The 20,102-nt window shown below is 45.5% G+C and overlaps 1 protein-coding gene across 1 annotated transcript; it reads left to right on the plus strand.

The window, feature by feature from the left end:
• The first annotated feature begins 669 nt into the window (after positions 1-669).
• On the plus strand, positions 670-13,118 carry HAUS3 (HAUS augmin like complex subunit 3). The gene is made up of 5 exons (XM_044279772.1): positions 670-719; positions 4,593-5,503; positions 7,906-8,345; positions 10,202-10,428; positions 11,905-13,118. The coding sequence occupies exons 2-4, from the start codon at positions 4,601-4,603 to the stop codon at positions 10,407-10,409; spliced, it is 1,551 nt and encodes a 516-aa protein (XP_044135707.1). The 5' UTR covers positions 670-719; positions 4,593-4,600; the 3' UTR covers positions 10,410-10,428; positions 11,905-13,118.
• Positions 13,119-20,102: the final 6,984 nt, after the last annotated feature.

Below are 20,102 nucleotides of genomic sequence, written 5' to 3' on the forward strand. Positions count from 1 at the left end.
CTGGGCGTGCGGACCCCTCATAAAATTATATCACTTTAAAGGGGGTCTCCTGTCTTGAAAAATGATCTCATACCCATAGGATATGTCATAAATGTGTGACAGTCCCACGTCTGGGACCCTCACGGTGAGGGGGTCCTGTGTCCCTATCTGCTGATTCAGTACGGCCATGTTCCCCTTTGACTTCAATGCAGATATGGGGTTATATCTGCCCTCTCCATTAGCTTCAATGGGTAAAGCTTCTATTCTCCAAATAGGTTAGTAGTGGAAGTTGTTCCTGTCACACATTTATTAAACATCCTGTGGAAAATAGGAGTAATAGTCCTTAAAGTATAATACTTTTGACCAGGTTCAGGTGTGGAGATAGTGACCTATCCTTATCACCAGTCAGTTACTCCAGCTCTAGCCTTCTGCTACTCGCACTTTTGCTCCTCAGGACGCCACACACTGCAGACTACAGCCACTAAGGGCGGGAAAACCGGGCACGACGTCACCAGCGTCCACACCCGACCACGACGCTTTATTTTTGCTGACATGACCTGCGCATCGTGTCTATTTGCTGCCCCCTACTGGCGGGAGGCGGTCAAGCAACTCCTTGACAACCGGAGCGTTTCTCTTTCCTGATATAGTTTGGTCTCTGGGGCACTCCGTAGAGTCCTTCTGTGACGTCGCACGAATTGGCAGCCGTACGGAATCAGCGGCGGGAGAAATAAAGACAGAAGGTACGTGTATATATATGTCCTCTATGTACGGAACGTAGTACACCGCGATAGCTATGCGGTTACGTGCGGACTGAACTACAAGTCCCAGAATGCTTTGTCCAGCCCATTTCTGATAGCTATGAACACTAACCCCTGGGGAGGAAAACACTGTAACAACCAATGGGGTTGTTGCTTTCATTATCTAACCTGCACCAGCCTCATGGTTGGTTACTAGGGGAAACCCGCCTGGTGATTTGACTGGTTGCTATGGGTTACGGCACAGTTTACATAACTGTTTCTAGAGGGTCATCAAGGAATCTGTACTGTGGTCCAGGTCTCCCACCATGTTTAAGATTTCTGCTTGCTGTCAGTGAATACAGAGCCTGTCTTACCTAATTGACATAAATGCAAAGTTCCTTACAAGAGACACCTGTATCATGATTAGGATGGGTTTTCAGCTTCTATATTCATTGACATCAAGCAGGGATCTTGAAAATGGTGAGAAATTGTAAGCTAGGCTGGGGCTACATAGGGACGATGGTTGCGGTATAGCAGTGCAGCCCCAAAATATAATGGACCAACTTGCAGCAGTGACCTGACACTGTCTCCATTACGGGGGTCCCCTGACTCCCATCCCACCTGGTGAGGGGCCCACCGCATCCAGACTGGAAATAGATGAGGAGGTGACCACCCACACGAGCAGGGACCCCTGTTATGGGAATATTCCTATACACCAGGGATGGGGAACCTTTTTGCTGCCGATGTCTATTTGGATATTTGTAACATTGTTCGGGGGCCATACAACATTCTCAACTTAAAAATTTGACGGCTATATTTGGTCAAACATATAAGTGACTTAGGGGTAAAGTTACAGAAATTGTGCTTCAATTAAAAAAATCTAGAACGCTGAATTTTTGCAGCATAAAATGGCGCCTGCACTATATATATTACAAATAGTACAGGCGCCATTTTGACCACACATAGCAGTCTAATATTTAAGTTGAGAATGTTATATATTTAGTTCTTTATTTGTCATTAATGGCAGCCAAGCTCATCCCAGGGGGGTCCAGAGAGGGGTTCACCCAGCTTTCACTCTCCCTGCCACTGTCCCTGCCTCTTTCTTCGCAACTGTCCCTGCCTTTGTCCCTTTCTCAGCCTCCGATTAGACCCCCATCAGCCTCCGATTAGACCCCCATCAGCCTCCGATTAGACCCCCATCAGCCTCCGATTAGACCCCCATCAGCCTCCGATTAGACCCCCATCAGCCTCCGATTAGACCCCCATCAGCCTCCGATTAGACCCCCATCAGCCTCCGATTAGACCCCATCAGCCTCCGATTAGACCCCATCAGCCCTCCCAGCCTCAGATCAGCCACCCCCCCAGCCTCAGATCAGCCACCCCCCCAGCCTCAGATCAGCCACCCCCCAGCCTCAGATCAGCCACCCCCCCAGCCTCAGATCAGCCACCCCCCCAGCCTCAGATCAGCCACCCCCCCAGCCTCAGATCAGCCACCCCCCCAGCCTCAGATCAGCCACCCCCCCCAGCCTCAGATCAGCCACCCCCCCCAGCCTCAGATCAGCCACCCCCCCCCCAGCCTCAGATCAGCCACCCCCCCCCCAGCCTCAGATCAGCCACCCCCCCCCCAGCCTCAGATCAGCCACCCCCCCCCCAGCCTCAGATCAGCCACCCCCCCCCCAGCCTCAGATCAGCCACCCCCCCCCCCCAGCCTCAGATCAGCCACCCCCCCCCCCCCCAGCCTCAGATCAGCCACCCCCCCCCCCAGCCTCAGATCAGCCACACCCCCCCCAGCCTCAGATCAGCCACCCCCCCCAGCCTCAGATCAGCCACCCCCCCCCAGCCTCAGATCAGCCACCCCCCCCAGCCTCAGATCAGCCACCCCCCCCAGCCTCAGATCAGCCACCCCCCCAGCCTCAGATCAGCCACCCCCCCAGCCTCAGATCAGCCACCCCCCCCCCCAGCCTCAGATCAGCCACCCCCCCCCCAGCCTCAGATCAGCCACCCCCCCCCCCAGCCTCAGATCAGCCACCCCCCCCCCAGCCTCAGATCAGCCACCCCCCCCCCCAGCCTCAGATCAGCCACCCCCCCCCCCCCAGCCTCAGATCGGCCACCCCCCCCCCCCCCCCCCAGCCTCAGATCAGCCACCCCCAGCCTCAGATCAGCCACCCCCCTCAGACATTTAAAATAAATAAAATGGCAGATTCACTTACCCTTCCTGGTCTTCTTCCTGCTGCGCTGTACTGTGACCTGACAGCGTACAGTGTCAGGTCATAGTGCGCGTGTCAGGACACAGACCAGGGAAGGTGAGTACAGCCAGTGCAGCGCTGTTCTCACCTTCCTGTGAATCCCGCATGCTAATGACTGCTTTCTGGCAGGGGGTCACATGAAATGGTCACGCGGGCCGGAGGTTCCCCACCCCTACTATACACTAAAGTGAAGAGGGTTTTGTGTCTTGCTCTTTCTTACTAAAAACAAACAAAAACGAGTGGGGTAGATTTATTAAAACTAGTCTAAAGGAGAATTGGCTTTGTTGCCCATAGCAACCAATCCGATTCCATTTTCAGACCTCCTTTGGAAAATGAAAGGGTGAATCTGACTGGTTGCAATGCAAACTAAGCCAGCTTTTTTTTACACCAGTTTGATAAATCTTCCCCAGTATTTTCTTTTCCCCTAATTCTGGACAAGCCCTTTAACTCTTTTAGACTATGATAGAGAGATGGGTGGCTATTCCTCACTTCTCTTCTTCTCCAAAATGGTGGGCATTCAAGAGGTTGGACCCTACCCATCAGACAAAATGGCACATTCTATAGGATTCAAACTGGTTTGACATGACCACATTTTAGCATCTGAATTATGTGTGCATTATCTGGACCCTGAGCAGATCTACAGAACCAACCTGTCATAAGGGTACGGCCATACCGTCAGGATCTTTGATGCAGCTTTGGAAGCCAAAACCAGCAGTGGATCATAAAAGGAGAGAAAGTTAAATTATTATTTTTTTTTTAACTTCACTCCTGATTTTGGCTTCCAAAATGGCATAAAAAAACCTGACCATGTGGCTGTACCCTAAGGTTCTATGATGATCTATGACAGGGATGGCCAACCTGCGGCTCTCCAGTTGTAAAACTACGATTCCCACCATGCCCTGCTGTAGGCATTCTTAGCATGCTGGGAGTTGTAGTTTTGCAACAGCTGGAGAGCTGCAGGTTGGCCATCCCTGATCTATGAAGCTTGGACCAGTTGAAGGTCCACGAATTGAGATGAAATGTAGTTCACCTATCTTGCTAAGGCCTCGTCCACATCTCCATTTTGGAGATCCAACGCAAATTCCGGCTGGACAAAAGTCTGTTGCATGCAACTGTTTTTGTCCGTCTGAAATCCGGCATTTATGCCGGAAATTGGCTGGATCCAACTCTGTGCCGGAACAGCCTGCTGAATCTCCGAAGATGAGAAAGAGGCCTAGGTCTCGAATACACAAATGTATCTTTACCCTAAAGCAGGGATGGTCAACCTGCGGTCCTCCAGCTGTTGCAAAACTACAACTCCCAGCATGCCCTTATAGCTGTACACTGTCCAGGCATGCTGGGAGTTGTAGTTTTGCAACAGGTGGAGGGCCGCAGGGGAACATCCCTGGTCTAAAGCTAGCCATAAACCTTCAGTAACTGTCAGCCATATTGTAGTCCTTCCAACTGCAGTGAACGGGGAGATCTATGGATCCATGTAAGGTACAGGGCTGGTTCTAGCTTTGGTAGAAAGAGGTTGTATGATGTCTGGTTTTCATTTTGGGATACCCCCTTTAAGTTTACTACTTTTTGCTATGGAACTTCCTCTTGATATGTCCATACTTTAATGTGTTCACTTGTTTCGTTCATACAGGGGCAACCATGAATTGTGGAGGTCGGTTTGTTCAGACATTACGGAAGCTGGGCTATCCTGACGCCTCAAGGCTGGATGGAGAAGACTTTGACTGGCTGTTTGAAACCACAGATGCCAAATCTTTCCTAGACTGGTTCTGTGCCGGCGTCACGGCGCAGAATGTGGTATCAGAGGAGAAACTGCAGGCTTTTAATGAATTGAAGGAGTCTGGGAAAGCTCTGCTGGATGAGAAGGCTTTAGAGGAGGTGATGAAGACATGCAGACCATCCAGCTCTAAGACCTCTGCTTTGGAGGAGGTGGCGGTGGAGAAGCTGGAGGAAGAGCTTCACACCCTGAAGAAATTACGAGGGTTACACCTACAGAGGTGTAATAAGATGCAAATTATGGTATCTGCCAATATCCACTCCTGTATGAAGCTGAAAGATAGGGAAGATGAAGAGGCCAAAGCCTTGAACAAAACCTTGAGTGTCCTGCAGGTGACTGGAAACAAGCTGAACCATGAGCTCCAGACTGTTGTCGAAGGCATCCAGAAACTCATTTCCTTCTACTGCCCTCAGGAAAAGGGTGAAATGTCATCATCATCACCCATCTTCTTATTCCAGGTTCTCCTAGATAAGTACTTATCATGTGAAGAGCAAAGCACTTCTGCTCTCACACAGTTTACCAAAGAACATTTCTTTGAGGGCTTATCGAAGTGTATAGATGGGACAGATGAAGACTTTCGGCTTATCCAACTGGATGGAGGTGCCAGTGATGATCCTGTTCTTGATAAAAAGTGCAAAGAGATGATGAGGCTCCAGCTGGCTTACATCAGCACGAGAAACAAGCTCATAGAGACCAAGGCCAAGAATTCCAGTTTAAAGACTGGTCTGCAATGGGTTGAGGCCAATACTCGCTTAATTCAGAGCAAGGTAAGAGTTTAATATTTTGTATCTGTCCTTCTCAAAAAATTAGCATATTGTGATAAAGTTCATTATTTTCTGTAATGTACTGATAAACATTAGACTTTCATATATTTTAGATTCATTACACACAACTGAAGTAGTTCAAGCCTTTTATTGTTTTAATATTGATGATTTTGGCATACAGCTCATGAAAACCCAAATTTCCTATCTCCAAAAATTAGCATATTTCATCCGACCAATAAAAGAAAAGTGTTTTTAATACAAAAAAAGTCAACCTTCAAATAACTATGTTCAGTTATGCACTCAATACTTGGTCGGGAATCCTTTTTGCAGAAATGACGGCTTCAATGCGGCGTGGCATGGAGGCAATCAGCCTGTGGCACTGCTGAGGTGTTATGGAGGCCCAGGATGCTTCCATAGCGGCCTTAAGCTCATCCAGAGTGTTGGGTCTTGCGTCTCTCAACTTTCTCTTCCCAATATCCCACAGATTCTCTATGGGGTTCAGGTCAGGAGAGTTGGCAGGCCAATTGAGCACAGTAATACCATGGTCAGTAAACCATTTACCAGTGGTTTTGGCACTGTGAGCAGGTGCCAGGTCGTGCTGAAAAATGAAATCTTCATCTCCATAAAGCTTTTCAGCAGATGGAAGCATGAAGTGCTCCAAAATCTCCTGATAGCTAGCTGCATTGACCCTGCCCTTGATAAAACACAGTGGACCAACACCAGCAGCTGACATGGCACCCCAGACCATCACTGACTGTGGGTACTTGACACTGGACTTCAGGCATTTTGGCATTTCCCTCTCCCCAGTCTTCCTCCAGACTCTGGCACCTTGATTTCCGAATGACATGCAAAATTTGCTTTCATCCGAAAAAAGTACTTTGGACCACTGAGCAACAGTCCAGTGCTGCTTCTCTGTAGCCCAGGTCAGGCGCTTCTGCCGCTGTTTCTGGTTCAAAAGTGGCTTGACCTGGGGAATGCTGCACCTGTAGCCCATTTCCTGCACACACCTGTACACGGTGGCTCTGGATGTTTCTACTCCAGACTCAGTCCACTGCTTCCGCAGGTCCCCCAAGGTCTGGAATCGGTCCTTCTCCACAATCTTCCTCAGGGTCCGGTCACCTCTTCTCGTTGTGCAGCGTTTTCTGCCACACTTTTTCCTTCCCACAGACTTCCCACTAAGGTGCCTTCATACAGCACTCTGGGAACAGCCTATTCGTTCAGAAATTTCTTTCTGTGTCTTACCCTCTTGCTTGAGGGTGTCAATGATGGCCTTCTGGACAGCAGTCAGGTCGGCAGTCTTACCCATGATTGCGGTTTTGAGTAATGAACCAGGCTAGGAGTTTTTAAAAGCCTCAGGAATCTTTTGCAGGTGTTTAGAGTTAATTAGTTGATTAAGATGATTAGCTTAATAGCTCGTTTAGAGAACCTTTTCATGATATGCAAATTTTTTGAGATAGGAATTTGGGGTTTTCATGAGCTGTATGCCAAAATCATCAATATTAAAACAATAAAAGGCTTGAACTACTTCAGTTGGTGTGTAATGAATCTAAAATATATGAAAGTCTAATGTTTATCAGTACATTACAGAAAATAATGAAATTTATCACAATATGCTAATTTTTTGAGAAGGACCTGTATATCTGAAGAGACTGGTGGAGGCGTCTTCGGCAATTTATAATGCAAGTCTAAGCTGCCTGTTCATGTGACCATCCATGTTCCACCAAAAACTAGAGGAGATACTTAGAAAATGTGAGTCCTGCGCACCATCATCACATGAAAGGGTTTATTCCACAAATAACATTGATCACCTAACCACTTATGAAAATCGTATGATCTCTTGGTGGCCCCACCTGTCACAGACTCCTAACAAACCATGGAACAGGAGTCCAGATTATCTGTTCTGGAGGAGTTTCAATAGAGGGGTGGTCACACGTGTGCACTGCCACTCCATCCAGTCTCTATGGGAAGGACGGAGAAAGCTATGACCATCACTCCTCTGGATAGGTGGGAAAACCCCTTTAATAATGACCAGGATGTGTTTAATTTGGACCTAACTATATAGTTGGTTTTACTTAAAGGGGATGTCCAGTGTAGAACACTCATTGTAATACACCTTTAGACATTTCTGAGATAATGGGTGGGGAGTGGTCTACTGTTCAGGATTTTGGACTATTGACCAGAGTGGAGAGCATCTCTCTCTCTCTCTGGAGGACCTGTCATACATTACCTGGACAATCCATTGATGTGAATGTGTAATGCTTAATGTCCCCTGTTGGAGGCGCTGCAGGGAAACTGAGCACTTACTGCCAGGTTTCCCTATAGATTACAGCCAGGGCCAGTTTGGTATCTGCAGCTGCTTTACATATTATATGTTTTGAAGAACCTTATTTCTTTGTATTACAAAGGCCTCTCAGAAAGAAGAGCTGCTGGTGAGAATATCGAGCTTGAAGGATGAGACATCACAGGTTGAAAATCACATAGAAGCCTTAAAAAGAGAGACTCTTCCAGCCCTGGTCCGGGAGAGTGCCCAGTTACTGAATATGCCCATTGTCAAAGGAGACTACGATCTGCAGATGGCCCGCCACAGTTTATACACATCCAGGCAGGACCTGGTGTGCAGTCATCTGATGAAGCAGAGGGCCTCCTTTGAGCTCCTACAGCTGGGCTTTGAGTTGGAGCTAAGGAAACATAGAAACCTTAATCGTCAGCTGGAAGCCTTACTTCAAGAGCTGAGACACAGTGGTGAAAGACTGGAGGGAAGATCCAAGATGATGTCTGATCCTGCTTTGTTGTCTTCAAACAAGCCAAGGGTCAACATTGATTCGAGAGATTCAGCCACCCATGGGTAAGATGGTCAAGTAAGACAAAGTTAAAATGTCTCTGTCATTATGGAGAGGACAGGTTGTGGGCTGGAAATTACATGTGGGGAGGTATCGGGAGATTAGGTCAAAGATGTATGGAGAGGACAGGTTGTGGGCTGGAGATTACATGTGGGGAGGTATCGGGAGATTAGGTCAGAGATGTATGGAGAGGACAGGTTGTGGATGGTTTTGTATCAAACTGTTAGTGTTTTGCACTGACTTTGCTGGGCAGTAGGGAGCAAGTGAAGGGTTTGGCAGAGGAGAAATGAGGGGAGAGATGGATTAACCAGGCAGTAGAATTGAGCGCATGGGTTGGAGGGCACAGTATTAGATAGGAGGCCACAGAGGAGGATGTTGCAGGAGATGATGAGGGCACGTACAGTACAAGCATTTTGTTGATTCAGGGTTGAGAAAAATGCAGACACGTGAAATGTTTTTGAGTTTATTCTTTCTTTGACCATGTCTGTGTGGCGTAGATTATAGATTTCCATAGTAAGGGTTTTGATCACTCACATTGACTTTTACTTAGCAATGTATTGTCAGGTCACAGAGCAGAGGAAGCTAGTAAATTATGTATACAGGACTAGTGCAGAACCTTTAATGAATATTCATGAGCAGCCAGAGAAACGGCAATGAAATTCATAAAGTACCTAAACAGATGGTCCTGAATTGGTAAAAAAGTTACATGAATTAACTTTTTTGCGGTTTGCCCTAAAGTCATGGTCAGGTAAAGGGGTTTTGGCCCCCGTTTAGTGAATAATGGTGTCCCGGAGCTCAGAACAGGGGTGGCTCACATGCTTCCTCTGTTGTAATGAATGGAAGTTTTATTTGTTTCCTTGTTAGACTGAGTTCACATCAGCGTTTCGGTTCCCCATTCCTCTAGTCCAGGCATGCTCAACCTGCGGCCCTCCGGCAGTTGTAAAACTACAATTCCTACAATGACCTGTTGTAGGCTGATAGCTGTAGGCTGTTCGGGCATGCTGGGAGTTGTAGTTTTGCAACAGCTGGAGGGCCGCAGGTTGAGCATGCCTGCTCTAGTCCATCCGGAAATAAAATAAATAAAAAAATCTATAAATCTGTTTTTGTTTTGTTTTTACCCCATAGACCTCAGTTAGCGGATTTAAAGGGAACCTGTCACCAGGATTTTGGGTATAGAGCTGAGGACATGGGTTGCTAGATGGCCGCTAGCACATCTGCAATACCCAGTCCCCATAGCTCTGTGTGCTTTTATTGTGTAAAAAAACCGATTTGATACATATGCAAATTAACATAAAAGAGTCATATCTTACTTGTGTGACCAAAGAAGAGTCATATTTTCAAGCTCTGACTCATCTCAGGTTAATTTGCATATGTATTAAATAGTTTTTTTACACAATAAAAGCACACAGAGCTATGGGGACAGGGGTATTACGGATGTGCTAGCAGCGATCTAGCAACCCATGTCCTCAGCTCTATACCCAAAATCCCAGTGACAGGTTCCCTTTAAGCATCCGTTTGTGTCAATTATTGTCTAATCCGCTTTTTTGGATGGGGGAAAAAAAGTTGTCTGCAGGACTTTTTTTTTGTAATTTTTTTAATTTTTTTTTATTAATTTTTTTCCGTCCCCAAAAAAAACTGATTGGACAATAACTGATGCTTACATCTGTCAATTGAGGTCTGTGGGAGGGAGGGAAGATACATTTTTATTTATTTTTCCCAACTTTCGGACAGACTAGTGGAAGAGAGAGCTAAAACGCTGTACATTTAGTTAGAAATGGTGGGGTTACTCGTAGGAACCAGTGAGATCACTGCACTGGAAAAGTGACTGCATGTATGTATTTTCCACGCTTGTATGTTACAGGTTATTTCAGCTTCTGGATGGAGATGACACTCAGAAACTGTTCAGGACATACAGCAGTTTAGAATCGCTGGCGCAGAAGTTATCCCTGGACACCCAGTCTCTGAAGGACCAGCTAGCCATTTCTCAGCAAGAACAATCCCTCTTTACGTCAAAGCTCGAATCCAATCTAAAGACGTTACAAGATTATATGTATCCGGATGGAGCATGAACTTATGTTAACTACCCCAGTAAGTACTTCTCAGGCTATGGCCATTCTGTGGTTTGCTGGGAATTGCACCGCCAGAGCAGTGTACAAGCACAGCCACCACTGATTGGATTGCAGGGTGGTCGTAATTCCTGGAAACGAGCAGTGTATAATCTGATGGAAAAATGAATCAAGCCAGCAAAGAAAGCAATAATAATACCAATACATTAGTAAGTGTCTTGTATTAACTTTATCTACATGATAAATGACATTTGCTGACGCAAGTACATCCACTTTAAGCTAATTTTTTATACATTTTGGTGTTTCTTTTTCCCTGTCATTGTTTATATTAAAAGTAATCCAGAAACCCTGCAGTTTTTACTGTGACAATTGAGCCTCATACTAGGTTGACACTTCCTGTTTTGTAGCAATAATTTCACACTAGTTGTCTCATTATCATCACATGCAGCACTGCAATGACAGATATCTCCTATATAAACACAGAATCCACCATTCACAATAGATGATGGACAAACTCACTTACTTTCCCACACAATGACCTCTGCACAGGTCACAGAGCATGCCCACAACATTCTCCCTTACATGGAACCTGTCACCAGGATTTGATGTATAGAGCTGAGGACATGGGTTGCTAGATGGCCGCTAGCACATCCGCAATACCCAGTCCCCATAGCTCTGTGTGCCTGGGTATTGGGTAAAAAAAAAAAATCTGATTTGATACATATGCAAATTAACCTGAGATGAGTCCTGTCCCTGACTCATCTTACATACAGGACTCATCTCAGGTTAATTTGCATATGTATCTATCAAATCGTTTTTTTTACACACTAAAAGCACACAGAGCTATGGGGACTGGGTATTGCGGATGTGCTAGCGGCCATCTAGCAACCCATGTCCTCAGCGCTATGCACAAAATCCCGGTGACAGGTTCCCTTTAAAAGTCAAAGGTCCCCTCCTGTCCATTGTTCCCTATGGTCCAGGTGTCTGTAAATGCTGTATACTCTGGCTCAAGCAAGATGCTTTCCACTATAATCATAAAGAAAATGGAATAAAAAAAACCTTCAATCAGAAAACAAAAACAGTTTAGAAACATAAGTGCACTATCAAGTCTTTGAGTTGTCCTCTTGTCAGTGGCATCACCCTCAGATTATTCGGGACCTTTTCCTGGGTGTGCTCTGTGTGTTATAGTTTCAACTACTCTATTCCATACAGTTATAAAAGAGCTATACTGGCCTGATACAGGCCATAGGGACACTCATCCAAGAAATGGGGACTTGTGGGTCCAGTGTCTCTGTGAGGAGCTTTCCACATGCATTGTGAATAGGGTCAAGTTATATCTTCTGGGAAAGTTAGATGACAGTCCATGTTGCTGTCATCACGTCTCCCTACTAGGATTGTCATCCAGCTGTCCGGAATGACCTAAAGTTCTGCATTTGCGGAGTACAAGGTGAAACTGGTGCGCAATAAATCATGTTAAATTTTTTTGTTTTTTTTCCAGGAGCTGTCCTCCAATTTCAGCAATTAAATTCCCACCTAGATAAGTTAAATCAGATTTTATTGGAAGTTCTGGAGGATGTGCGGGTGAAGAGGAAGATTTTACAGTCAAGCAAGTTTGACAAAGTGGAAAAAGAACTTTACGTTTACTTCTTCCAGAACGAGGAGCTACTGAGAAGCATTGTGCAAAACCTGGAGTCCCAGGCAGATCTCCACGCCTCATAGTCATTGTTTTATTATTACAGATTCAATCATTGTCCAGACACAGTGTACATTTTATTTGTATTCAAGCGAAGGTTACTTTTGGTCCAAAAGTCAGTGCTGGTTAATTTCTTTTCTGTTTTACTGATACGGAGCTTCAAATTCCCTCCATAGACAAAAAGTTGAATGACAATATCCTGGATACTTGTAGCCACCACTAGGGGGAGCCCAGGAGCTTACTGCATACTGTTATTATCGAGTTCTATGCAGTAAGCTCCATCTAGTGGTGGCTGCACGCATTCAGAATTTTCTCATTCTACTTTATGTGCATGCAGGGAATTTTGAGCTCTGTCAGCGTCAATTGCTATAAAGATATATCAACAGATTATTAGGCACAAAAAATTGGACTCAAAAATAGCTTGGTGAACATTCACTTTTAATTGGGGGTCACTGATGTTCTATTACTAGAATATGGCATCAGTGAATGATGGCTTAGGGGGCCTGACATTTGGGTTTGTGTTGCCTCAGCTCACACGTCCCAGCCAGGGTCAGACGATGAATTCTGCATATATTTTATTCACAGTTTTACAGCATAGATGTAAAATATGTACTAGCAGCTGCCAGTATGGCTGTTTTTAATTATTTTAACATGAAAGAAAAAGATAATTTGTTTTATTATTATTTTATAGTTTTCCAGGTGCAAGGGGGTATTTGTATGCTTGATGTTGTAGGCCAGGCAACTCTCCTCTGGGTTTCTGGGAAAAAGGTATGCAAATGTAGCTTTCTTTTCTAAAGGATAAGAAAGCAGAGCCTCTGACACCAGATGTAATATAGCTATCCTAGAAGTCAATGCTTAACCCTTTAAACTGGCTTTGAGGCATAACATAGATAATATCTAATCTAGTACCTTTTCTGGAGACAGCTTTTTTAGGTTGATTGCCGCTGATAAGTGCAGAGCAGAGAAAACTGGCTTAAAGGTGTTGTCTGACTTCAGCAAGTGGCATTTATTATCTAGGGAAAGTTAATACAAGGCACTTACTAATGTATTGTTAATGTCCATATTGCCTCCTCTGCTGGCTGGATTCATTTTTCCATCACATTATACACTGCTCGTTTTCCAGGGGTTACGACCATCCTGTAATCCAGCAGTGGTGGTCGTGCTTGCAAACTATAGAAAAATGCATACTGCTGCCAGAAAGGCTGGCACTTTTTCCTATAGTGTTCAAGCACGACCATCGCTGCTGGATTGTAGGGTGGTCGTAACCATGGAAACGAGCAGTGTATAATGTGATGGAAAAATGAATCCAGCCAGCAGAGGAGGCAATATGGATAATTACAATACATTAGTAAGTGCCTTGTATTAACTTTATCTACATGATAAATGCCATCTGCTGAAGTGAGAGAACCCCTTTAACTGGTTGAGAGACCTTGATGACGGGAAATCACCCCAAAACAGCTGACTGCAGATAAGGGGCTGGCTTAGTTATTAGCCAGGTTATCCCTCAAGGTCTGTTTTAAAAGGTCTTAGAAGTGCAACCTTTTGGAAAGAGAGCTAATTTGCATATCTTTTTCCTAGTATATATTTCAGGGATACTGTGGTCTCCGACCTGTGGCTCTCCGGATGTTGCAAAACTACAGCTCCCAGAATTCCCTGGCCATGGTTGTAGTTTCATAAATGTTGTAAAGCCACAGGTTGCCGACCACTACTATAGACTGGTCAGACCATGTATCATGTTAGATGCTAATTACAGAACTGCTTTATTATACCTCTCTAATGAGCAGAGAGCCTTAGGGCTCTTTCACACGAGCGGATCCGGTGCGTGGAGTCCGCTCGTTCCGGACAGCAGAGACACGGAGCAGTAACATGATTGATAATGCTCCGTGCCTCTCTGTGACCTTTTTATTACTACAATATCACGGTGACAACTTTATCTCACTGTGATTTTGTGGTAAAAAGATCACCGAGAGGCACGGAGCATTATCAATCATGTTACTGCTCCGTGTCTCTGCTGTCCGGAGCGCGGCTTGGCTCTTTCACGCAGCAGATTACATGCACGGCATCTGTGCGTGTGAAAGAGCCCTTAATGTGACATGTATGTATTAGTAATGGACGGTAATCATATGTTACACAATACAGCTCTGTGACTTCCGAACCCACCAAGTAGTCATGTTCTTTTATTTTTACGCATTCCTTTTGCACCTATTGGGGCTCCCAATATCATTTCTGTATCTCATACACACACTGGGGCCAATTCCATAGAGAGACAGTTATCCGATCACTATGAGAAAAAAAATGAGAAACTAGTGAATCCCACCCGACACAGGGACAATGTAGAAACATCAGGCACATGTTGATCTTGGTTGGATTCGACCCCAGGACTCCAATGCTGCAAGGCAACAGTACTATATATATAAAAAGGCACAAGTACTTTCTGCTTTCTAAGACTCCAGATCATCAACCTCCGGCACGCCAGCTGTTGTGAAACTACAATTCCCAGCATGCATACTTGCTCGTCTCACATAGAAGTTAATAGAGCATGTTGTGAGTAGTAGTTGCACATCCGCTGGGGCGCCAGAGGTTCTTTTTTTTTTTTTTTTCAAATCAGATAATTTTTATTTGGAATTTTTTGAAAATTACAAAAATACAAAGAAAGAAATTTGGCCTGCATATTGTACATGCATCAGTTGATAATAATAGTATCATAGTATTACATGATCGGCAAAGAGTCACTTCCATGAGTATGTAATATGGCAACAGGCATATCATGAGATGCACCTAAGATCAAGTAATCTAGTTACACAGTATACCATGTATAAACCACCTTTCCATCCATTGTAATTAATGAACAAAAGATCAACCCTTCCTGCCCAACTATAACCCAATTCCCCCCCCCCCCCCTTACCCGAGCGATGGAACGGATCCGAACTCCAACATCAGCTATTTTATTAATGTATCTTAATCATAGCCTTTGGTGTACTTCTCCTATCTGTTTAACATTCTTCTTGACACCCATCCTGTGTAATGCTGAACACTTTCATACATCATACGTCTATAGCTGATTAAGCTGAAGAACAAAAGAAATCAGGGACTGTGCCTCTACCTTCTCATATTTCAACTAAGATGAGAGACTAATCCGGACACTGTATCCGAAATTTCTCCCACTTATCCCATATTTTGGTAAATTTCATTACACATTGCCTTTTAACATATGCACCTTTTTCTAGGCGTATTATATCTGACATCCTACTAAGGAATTCTCCCCTAGACGGTGTGTGAGGTCTAAGCCAGAATCTGGCTATCAATTTCCTAGCCTGGAATAACAGACGCTGCACTACCAAACGGTGATGGCGATTTTTGATGTCTAATATTCCTACTATACATGTTCTCGGACCAGGCGGAACCGTGATATTAAATGCGTCTTTTATTAAGGCCAGAACTGAGGACCAGAAATTCCGGAGCTCCGCACAATCCCAGAACATGTGCATTAAGGTAGCAGGGCTCAAGCCACATCTAGGACAATCCGCATCCCCTCGAACACCCTATCCGACATAAAAACTCTGGCGTCCTATACACCCGGTGTAATAAAAACAACTGGGACATGCGCTGCCCCTCACAAACTGACAGTTGCGGGGTGAGTGCTAGGATCATCTTCCACTGCTCTTCTGAAATCGGCCCAACCTCGCTTTCCCATTTAGATTTAACTGCTAAAACCTCTTGTTTAAGCACCAGAGGTTCTTGACCCATGCTTTGAATGCCTATATGCAAAGAACTAGTGAATCTGGGAGGTGACTCAGGATGGATGGGGGGGGGGTTATTTCTGGAACACATGCCCTGCACCATGTTCAAATAACACCAAAGAGATACTCCCTGCATTAAGCATAACACAGTGTGTTAGGTCTTCCTGGCGTGTCCCTTTAAATCTGTACTTACTGTATTCCAGCCAACAGAAGTCCTTCCATGTCCAAGTAGAGGAGACTCCAGAGACTTAAGCATAAAACAAACACGGACAATGGATGATAACGGAGAGCATGGTGACCTTTCCAGCTCCAGTGTAAACATAGAAGAACATCAGGTCCCCTCCTGGCAGCCACCCATCCGGCCCAGCTATTTTCTGGGCGAAACAGAACTTTGCAAGGACGGCGCTCTTCTTAAAGGCTTCTGGCGTCCTGTTAAAAAGTAGCACAAATGCAAATGGAAAGGTTGTTGTCTGTGGCCAGATAAATTATTTAGTGCCCTTCATTTGCTAAATATGACTTGGAAACTGTCCGGAAGCTTAAAAGTTATTGCCATTTTTTGTTTCCTGTCCAGGGTTAACAAAAAATGTCTGCTTATTTCCAGAAAGAGCGCCACACCTGTCCATGGATTGTTCGTGGTACAGCAGCTCAGCTCTGGAATTGAATGGGAATGAGATGCTATACTACGCACAACCTGTGGACAGATGTGGCACTAAATTTACAAGAAAGCAGCCATGCTTTTCTAATCTGGGACAACAAAAGGACAGTAATGCTAAAACAAATGTACAAAAAATGTTCAAAAGAAGTTTCCCAGACATCCATTTTTATCTTCTGCCTCCTTTCCTGATAGTATATTTAAAATAGCAGGCCTTCAACTAGCCAGACATGAGATATCATGCTTATGGTGCAGCATGTGATGGTGGACGTATCTATGATCAGAGCAGGAGAAGTGGCTAGCAGACATTAAAGGGGTTGTTCCATTAAAAATATTCAGCAGTTTTCAAACCAGCCCCTGGATCTGAATACTTCTGTAATTGCATGTACTTAAACCTTTGATATAGCCACTGATTTATTCAAAAAATTTATCTGTATGGCGCCATCTTCTGTTTTTAATATTTTTTTTTTTATTTCTCTGTCCACCTTGCTGAGGTGGACACATATGCTCAGTTGCATCTTTCAGCTGTCTCTTGAGCAGTGATAGTGAGAGAGCTGTAGCATAAAGGTGATGCCCCATAAGAAAGGATTCCCCCCCACAACTGGCACTTCAGCAGGAGGGTACCCCGCCCCCATGGACAGGAAACGACGTAGAGAGCAGAAGTTTGAATGCCTCCTCCCCATTACCTTCTCCTGTCGTTTCCTGTCCCTTGGGATGAGTGGAAAGCGGGCAGGCTCCCTCCTGCCGAAGTTCCATGCGCCCAGCCTGCGGTGAGTATTCCCTGCTTTGTCAGGAGGGCTGTGGTAGAGCGGCGGACGCTGGGGGTGAGATACGTCTCCCACCGCATGCTTATGGCGTAAGTCCTGACTTCAGGCAGCCCCCGGACGGTGCACAGGCCCAGGAGAAGCCAGTTGCAGGGCCTGGAGGCGCGCGGGATCTCTGGGCCGAGATATCGCGAGATCCGGTCACGTGACCTCGGCCGAGCCACGTGACGTGCCGGCAGGTCATGTGACAAGGAAATGATTCAAATTTGGCAGCGGGAAGCTGAAAACGCCGCAGAGTGTCTCCAGCAGAGCAGAGGAAGATTCGGTTCTTTGGGATAAAACACCAAAGGTTGACGCCCCTGTTGCGCGAATTTCTAAAAAGGCAGCTTTGCCTTTTGAAGATGTGGGCTTATTAAAAGATGCTATGGATAAAAAGTGTGAATCCGTACTTAAAAAAGCTTGGAATTCCAATACCGCTATGTTGAGGCCTAGCATAGTTGCCACCTATACAGCTAGATCTCTGGCTCTCTCAGCTGGAGGAGCACGTGGTCTCTGACACCCCCAGAGGGATATCCTGGCCTCCTTGCCGGTTTTGAAACAGGCCTCTAACTTCCTGGCAGACGCTTCTGCCGATCTTGTAAAGTTATCAGCTAGGTCAGCGGCTCTTTCAAATACGGCAAGGAGGTCAGTCTGTTTATGCTCTTGGTCAGGCGATACCGCTTCAAAAAAATAAACTCTGCAGTATCCCTTGCGAAGGAGATCGTCTATTCGGTTCGGTCTTAGATGACATTCTGGAAAAGGCCTCTGATAGAAGAAAGGGGTGTCCGCCAGAGTCCAGGTTCTTCCAACAGCGTCGTTCCTTTCGCCCCCCAAAAAAGGGTAGACGGGACCGTAGAAAAAAGGATCCCTCTAGTTCTTGGCAGTGCTCAAAGGGGAGAGGTAGGAATTTTCTCTTTAGCCAGGATAAGTCTACAAAACAGTCCTCCCTTCCTGGGAAAAGATCTCAAACTCAGCCTGGGTCCTAGACGTAATCCGTCAGGGATACCAGCTGGAATTTTGCACTCCCCCTCCAGACAGATTTGTATTAAACAAAAAATTTAATTCACATCACAGTCTTCTAGAGTCTCAGATTTCCCTTTTGTTAGAAAAAAGAGCAGTGGTTCCAGTTCCAGCAGACCAGGAAGGAAGGGGATTCTACTCCCCAATTCTTCTCGTAAAAAAAAAAAACCCAATGGCTCCTTCAGAGCAATAATCAATCTAAAGCTCCTCAACAAGTATATAAAATACAAAAAGTTCAAAATGGAGACGGTAAGATCTACAGTGAACCTTTTAACACAGGACTGCTCCATGGTAACACTCGACCTGGCGGACGCATATTACCATGTTCCGATCCTTTAGAAACATCAAAAATATCAACGTTTCACCATTTTCAAGGGAGAGCATCTTTTCCATCTCCAGTTTCAGGTGTTACCTTTTGGTCTGGCTTCAGCACCCAGTGTTCACAAAGATTATTGCAGAAATCTCAGCTTTCTTCCACCAGAAGGGGATAAACTTCATACCCTATTTGGACGATTTTCTCATTACAGCAGCCTCCCAGACTCAGTTGCAGTTACAGGTGAAGTTTGTCCTGGAGACCTTAAGATCCCTAGGTTGGAAACTAAATCTAGAAAAATCAAATCTATCACCCAGCCGAAAGATGATCTTTCTAGGTATTCTTCTGGATTCCAGCCAAATGACCTATTTTCTTCCAGAACAAAAGATCCGGGACATCAAGTCAAAAATGTCTGTCTTTTCACGCCAGAGAAAGGTCACGTTCTGAAAGATTATGAAAATTCTGTGACTCATGACTTCGACGATTCCTGCGGTGAGATGGGCCCAGGCTCACGGGAGACCACTTCAGGAATTCCTGCTAAAACAGTGGAACAAAAGCATCTTCTCCCTGGAAAAGGCTATTACCTTACCTCCAGGGGTCAAACTCTCCTTGCGGTGATGGCTGAACGAAAGAAACTTAGTCAAGGGGGTCCCTTGGAGGCTCTCCAATCAGATAGTGGTAACAACAGACGGCAAGCGGGGCAGGCTGGGGAGCGCATTGTCAGGGTCAGCTGTTACAGGGGTCCTGGGATGCAGAGACCCTTCCCCTTTCTTCAAACACCAAAGAGCTTCTGACCATGTTTATGGCTCTAAAAGCCCTGACTCCAGTCATCCGAGGACAAAATGTAAAAATCCTCTCCGACAACTCCACCACGGTGGTATATCTCAACAAGCAAGGGGGCACAAGAAGCAGTTCCCTTTGTCAGATAGCATCTCGGATCTTTTCTTGGGCAGAGTCAAACACCCAGTCCATAACTGCGGTCCATTTAAAGTGGGACCAGAACACACTGGCAGACTTCCTGAGCAGGAAGAGAATTTGGCCGGGGGAGAGGAGCCTCAAAAAAGCAGTGTTCCAGAACATCTGCAGCAAATGGGGAGTCCCAAGAATAGAGCTCTTTGCTTCCCAAAAGAACAAACAGGTGGACCTTTTCTATTCCCTCTCGGCGAAGGACTATCCGGTGAGAGTGGATGCCTTAGCGGGTCCATTGCCATTGGGTCTGCTCTATGTGTTTCCTCCTTTCCAGCTCAAACCAAAGGTTCTGGCAAAGATAATAAAGGAACGAGCCCATGTCCTCCTAGTGGCACCATACTAGCCCAAAAGGCCTTGGTTCTCCCTCCTTCTGAACCTCTCCAAGGAGGACTTCTGGACCCTTCCTCAGTCTCCGGACCTCCTCCATCAGGGCCCAGCTTGGCATCCGGCAATCTGCCAACTAAAATTGACAGCATGGAATTTGAGCGCTCCATTTTGAAGTCCAA

This window comes from Bufo gargarizans, chromosome 1 (genome assembly GCF_014858855.1).
Source record: "Bufo gargarizans isolate SCDJY-AF-19 chromosome 1, ASM1485885v1, whole genome shotgun sequence".
Lineage (NCBI taxonomy): Eukaryota > Metazoa > Chordata > Amphibia > Anura > Bufonidae > Bufo > Bufo gargarizans.

Coding starts and splice junctions, on each gene's coding strand:
- HAUS3 (XM_044279772.1), top strand. CDS start 4,601: ATGAATTGTGGAGGTCGGTTTGTTCAGACATTACGGAAGCTGGGCTAT. Junction 5,504..7,905: donor CTCGCTTAATTCAGAGCAAG/GTAAGAGTTTAA, acceptor TGTATTACAAAG/GCCTCTCAGAAAGAAGAGCT. Junction 8,346..10,201: donor AGAGATTCAGCCACCCATGG/GTAAGATGGTCA, acceptor TGTATGTTACAG/GTTATTTCAGCTTCTGGATG.